At 59.6% G+C, this 4976-nt stretch overlaps 1 protein-coding gene across 1 annotated transcript; it reads right to left on the reverse strand.

Moving 5' to 3' along the window:
• Positions 1-1911: 1911 nt before the first annotated feature.
• LOC104854839 (polycomb protein sop-2-like) lies at positions 1912-4976 on the reverse strand. Its single transcript, XM_033757318.1, has 4 exons — positions 4940-4976; positions 3733-3803; positions 3162-3606; positions 1912-2488 (listed from the first exon to the last, which is right to left on the reverse strand). The coding sequence occupies exons 1-4, from the start codon at positions 4974-4976 to the stop codon at positions 2178-2180; spliced, it is 864 nt and encodes a 287-aa protein (XP_033613209.1). The 3' UTR covers positions 1912-2177.

The raw sequence follows: 4976 nt of genomic DNA on the forward strand, positions 1-4976 counted from the left end.
CCGCGAGGTTTTAAAGCACGGGGCCCTGCGGCCCGCAGCAAGTGGGGCGCTCGCCGCATGCGTTTCGGGGATGGCCCGTTCCCTTCCCCCATGGTAAGTCGAGCGCGGACCCAAGAGGGGGCCGAGGGACCCAGGGGTCTGCGCGTGGCAGCGGCGACAACTTTTCCGCGCTGGAATCGCGGGTCGGAGTAGGGGTGCGCCTGGGGGGGGGACTCCAACTCTTGGCAACGAGGGTGGTGTGACGGGGACTTGGGGGGAAGCCGGGAAGGGGCTTGGGGGGTGGTGGCCACAGAGTCTTGGGGCGCTCCCTACGGATGACGGAAGGGCGGCCCGGCTCTGAACCGTCTCCCTCAGGCCGGCCCCAGGAGACCTATTGGGACTTGCTGGGGAGCACAGAGAGAGAGGGTCCCTGCCTGCCTTGCAGTTGGGCTTGGGTTTGGCTGGCTATGCGCAGGGTTCCCATGGGGCCCCCGTCTGGGCTTTGGCCTGAAAGCTGTGAGAAGGGACTCCAGGAGTTCTCTGGATGAGAGGGAAGTGGTGTCACTTGCAAGTATTTGACAAGTTGGGGTGAGTGGAGGGACGGCTTCCTGGGGACGGGGTCTGGTGGGCCCTGATGCGCCTGGGGTTCGGGTGTCTGGCCTCCTGGATGCGCCTGGCTCCCTCAAGGAGCAGCTCATGCAATGCTGGTGGGCAGGGGCCAGGTTTGGGAGTCTCCTGGAGGGCTGACTCCCCAGCCCTGTCAGCTCTGGGACCCCATGCCCTTGCACTACAGGAGGTGGGTGAAGTGACCTGGCTGAACCTGGACTTCTCTGTGCCTGCCCAAAGGGACCTCTGGTTCCAGCTTTGCTTGGCTGTCCCCAAGCCCCAGTCCTGACCTTCCAGCCCAGCTCTGTTGGGGCCCAGGCCCAGGGCCTCCTGAATGCCTGGGAGGTGCCCTTGGCTGGCTGTCCCCTGTCCCCTTCCCAGCCCCCACCAGCTGCCTGCTGGTGACGGTGGTCTCGTGTCCTTGGCAGTCTTGTCTGGGCCAGCCCGAGCTGGAAGGCAGTGCCCAACAGGTGCCCCGCTCAGGGGCGAGGTGTGTGGGACACGCCCTGTCCGCTCCCCCACACGCCCTGCCCGGCCAGCATGGGCACATGTGTTCCTGTGCCGCCGTCCTGGGAAGGCTCAGGCCCCGAGGCCTGGTGCCAGCTTGTTCTGACGTCCAGGAGGGCACTCATTGCCTCCTGTGCTTGTAGGGTGCCCTCTGGGAGCTCCCTCAAGACCCCAGATGGCAACAGGCTTTGCCCATGGTTCTAGAGGGGCTCTAAAATAGCTGCTGGCTGGGCCCGGGGCTGGCACGCAGAGTCCATGCGTGACAGGGCGTGTCTGGGGGTCGGGCCTGTCTGTGCTGGCCCAGCCTCTTGTGTCTCTGAGGATTCCTGCTTTCAGGGGAGAGAGCAGAGATGGATGTTCAGGGGTTCACCCAGGGACCCCACAAATATGCCCACACCCTGCCTGATTGCAAGTGGGCCCAGATGTTGCGTGTGGGCTGCAGCTGTGGGATACGCACTGTGCATCTGTGTTCCTGGGGTGACAGTCTCTGTGCAGACCTTGAGGTAACTTGACTGCTCCCTGAGGTCCATGTGGAGCTTATCCATCTTCAGGAACTTTTCAAAGTCTGCCCTAAACCTTGGGTGGGGCTCTGTCCACAGTGAATGACACTGCTGGGAACCTTGGGTGGTCTTAGGAAAACTTCCTCCAACCCTCTTTTCAGGACTTTGTTATTTTTATTTTATTTTTTGGAAGTGGAGTTTGAGACAGGGTTCACCTGTAGTCTGTGCTGGCCTAGAACACACTATGTAGCCCAGGCTGGCCTCGAACTCCTGGCGATCCTCCTGCCTCAGCCTCCAGAGTGCTGAGATTATAGATGTGTGCCACCAGACCTGGCTGTACTTGGGTTATTCTTTATGCCAGGAACAGGCTGGCCGTGTGTGTGTGTGAGAGAGACCTACTGTGGGACCTCAGTCCGGCTGGGAATCGCCCTGGTCTCCGTTTTATGCATCTGGAACTGGGGAGAGTTTGGATGTGAGAGGAGAGCATCGTGCCTCGCATCTCTCCCGCCTAGGCCCTGGGCTCCAGACTTTTTGGGGCACTCTGGTTCCTTTCAACCTTGCCGTCTGGTGTCCTGCCTGGGCCGCTCACCTGGAGATGTATGCAGGGGTTGCGGGTGTGGGTGTGTGGGAATTCTGGGGTAGAGCAGGATGCGCCATGCTGGGCACAGCTGAGTCATACTTCAGTGGCGCCTTGCCCCAGGGTGCTGGGGCTGGCGCCACCCTGGGTGTGGTCACTGTGCTGTGGCCCGGGGCTGGGTGGTCCGGGATGTGGTGAGGTGGTGAGGGGCAGTAAAGCAGCTTCTGAGATGCCAATTCTCGACGTCCATGACTGTGGGCAGATACCTCCATAATGCCATGGGTAGTCCAGGTACATTGATCCATGGGTCTGGGAAATCCTGGGGTGTCAGGAAAAGAGGACAGAGCCCATTAGAAACCAGATACAGCTGGACATGGTGGTGCTCATCTGTCAGCCTACCACTCTGGGAGGCTGAGGCAGGAGGATCACAAGTTTGAGCTCAGCCTGGGCAATTTAACGAGACCTTGTCGCAAGATAAAAAATGGCTGGCGATGGAGCTCAGGGTGAAGGCCCTGGGTTCAACCCCTAGTCTCTCTCTCTCTCTCTCTCTCTCTCTCTCTCTCTCTCTCTCTCTCTCAAAAAAAGGCCATTTACTGCCTTGTAAGCTTGTAGCCCCCAAACTCCAGGCTAGGGTTTAGAAATGGAATTCAGTGGCAGCAGAGGTGGGTACACGATGGTGGGAAGGGCTTCTTGGGTGGATATGGGGGTGCCCCTCAGGGCTCTGATTGGCTGGGCCACGCCTTTGATCTGCCGTATTTATAACAGATGGTTCAGGGCACTCTTACCCATCCTGAGCCTGCCCCCAGTGCAGCCGTGGCTGGGCCGTGGGGCTCCCCCACTTGCAAGGGTGCCAACCCGAGGGTCTGCCCAGCCTCCCGGGGACGGTCGTTATTGTTTCTGCCCGGGGAGCTGGGGTGGAGGGTGGGGGATTGGCGGTCAGGCGCGCTGGGCCGGGAAGCCCCGGTTGGCGGCTGGCTTGGGGCCCGGCCCACCGAGCTTCTGTGAAGAGTCTGGCCCATTAGGCAAAGCGCTAGTGACAGGCTGGGCGGCGGCGGGCAGGGCGGGGCGCGCAGTCCTTGGTATTTTCCGATCCCAGCTGCTCAGTGAGGGTGGAAAGTATTTGGGGATCAGGCCTGGAGGCGGCAGCGGCGGAGTCCCGGCGGAAGCCGTCCCTGATGCATTCCTGGGGCACCAGGGCCTGCGCTTGTCTGGTGCGTAGCCGTAGCCGCTGTCTGCATTCTGGTGCGCACTGGTGTCCCCATCCCGTCTGGAGACCACTCTGCGCCTGGCACAGAGCCCCTCTCCTCCATCCCTGCAACTGCCAGGAGCTTGCCTCTCTCGGGACACCCGAGGGGGAGCTGGGATTGGTAAAGGGGACCCAGCCCTGGGGCACCTGTGTGGCCGTAGCCTCTCCACGAGGGACCAGACCTTTTGTGCCTGTGGGGATGGGGAGTGGCCTTGGCCCAGCCTGGGCTCTGTGCAGGGGAAACCCCACAGGAAACAGGCCTGGCCAAATGGCCGCCCTTCCCGCTCTTGTCCCGGGACACGAATATGCTGTCTCACTTCCGGAGGCGGCTCAGGGAGGCTGGCTGCCCTGCGGGGCCGGGGCTGCTCCCAGTTGGCACCCCCAGACCCTGAGGGGACAGGGCTGGGGCCCCGTGGGAAAGGCTGTGGTCTGTGTGCGTGTTTTGGGGGTAGATGGGGCACAGGACATCTCTTACTCCCTGCTTTCCATGGTGGTGACCCCAGATCTGGACATAAAGGCCCTGCCTGCGTGGGATCCTTGTTTCCATCTTCTGGCCTCTTTGTGTTGGGTGGCGATGAAAGGATCGCAGTTTTCTGATGACACACATTACTCACAGGATCCTAACTACCAACCACTTTTGAAGTAGAAAACTGGTGTCCCTGTTTTGTGGGGTACACAGAGAGAGGCTGAGTGACTTGCCTGGAGCTGCCCAGCTAGGAACCTGGGCGTTGGTTTCAAATTCAGGTAAACTGGCTCTAAAACTATGCTTTTCTAGCCACAGACCATGGCGAGTCCGGCGTTGGCAAACTCCTCCTAGGAAAGACCTGATCTTGGTTAAGTGTTTTGCTGCAAATGTTGTGAAGTCCTGTCATTTTTTATTTTTTGGTGGTAGTGGTTCTGGGTATGGAATCCAGGGCCTCGAGCATTCTAAGCACACGCTTTAGTGCTGGGCTGCACCCCAGCCCCTTGAAATTCTTTATTTATAGCCAGGAGTGGTGGTACACACCTATAATCCTAGCACTCAGGAGGCTGAGGCAGGAGGATCACTGTAGAGTTTCAGGCCAGCCTTGGAAACATTGTGAGTTCAAGGCCTGGACTACACAGCGAGACCCTATCTCAAAAAAGAAAAAGAAATTCTGAATCTGCACATCTTTGTTCTTCACTGGGCCTCACAAATTTAGTGGCCCCATACCTAGCTGACTGAGTGACAGACATTTTGGTGAAAGCTCATACATAGCTCTTGGCTCTGTTTCACAGATGGGGAATTGAGACTTCCAGGGCATCTAGGAAACTGCATTTGGGACTTGAACTCGGGTTTGGTGTTTGAGTGAGGAGGCTGGCAACCAGCCTGGGTCCTGTGCTGAGGAGAAGTGGCTGCCTGAGGTGGAGGGGTGCTCTGTGTCTGTACCCACCCCCAAGGGTGTGGGCTGAGGAGCCGAGGCCGCAGGGGGAGGCCGGGCTGTTTCCTCCTGCTCTTCAGGCTTCTAGGAAGTGGCGCCAGATGGGGTGAGGTCACTTCCTCACCCACCTGCCCGCCCCCCTCGGCTTCCTCTCTCCTCAT

The sequence above is a fragment of the Fukomys damarensis genome, unplaced genomic scaffold, assembly GCF_012274545.1.
Source record: "Fukomys damarensis isolate Sample0158 unplaced genomic scaffold, DMR_v1.0_HiC HiC_scaffold_30, whole genome shotgun sequence".
Classification (NCBI taxonomy): Eukaryota; Metazoa; Chordata; class Mammalia; order Rodentia; family Bathyergidae; genus Fukomys; species Fukomys damarensis.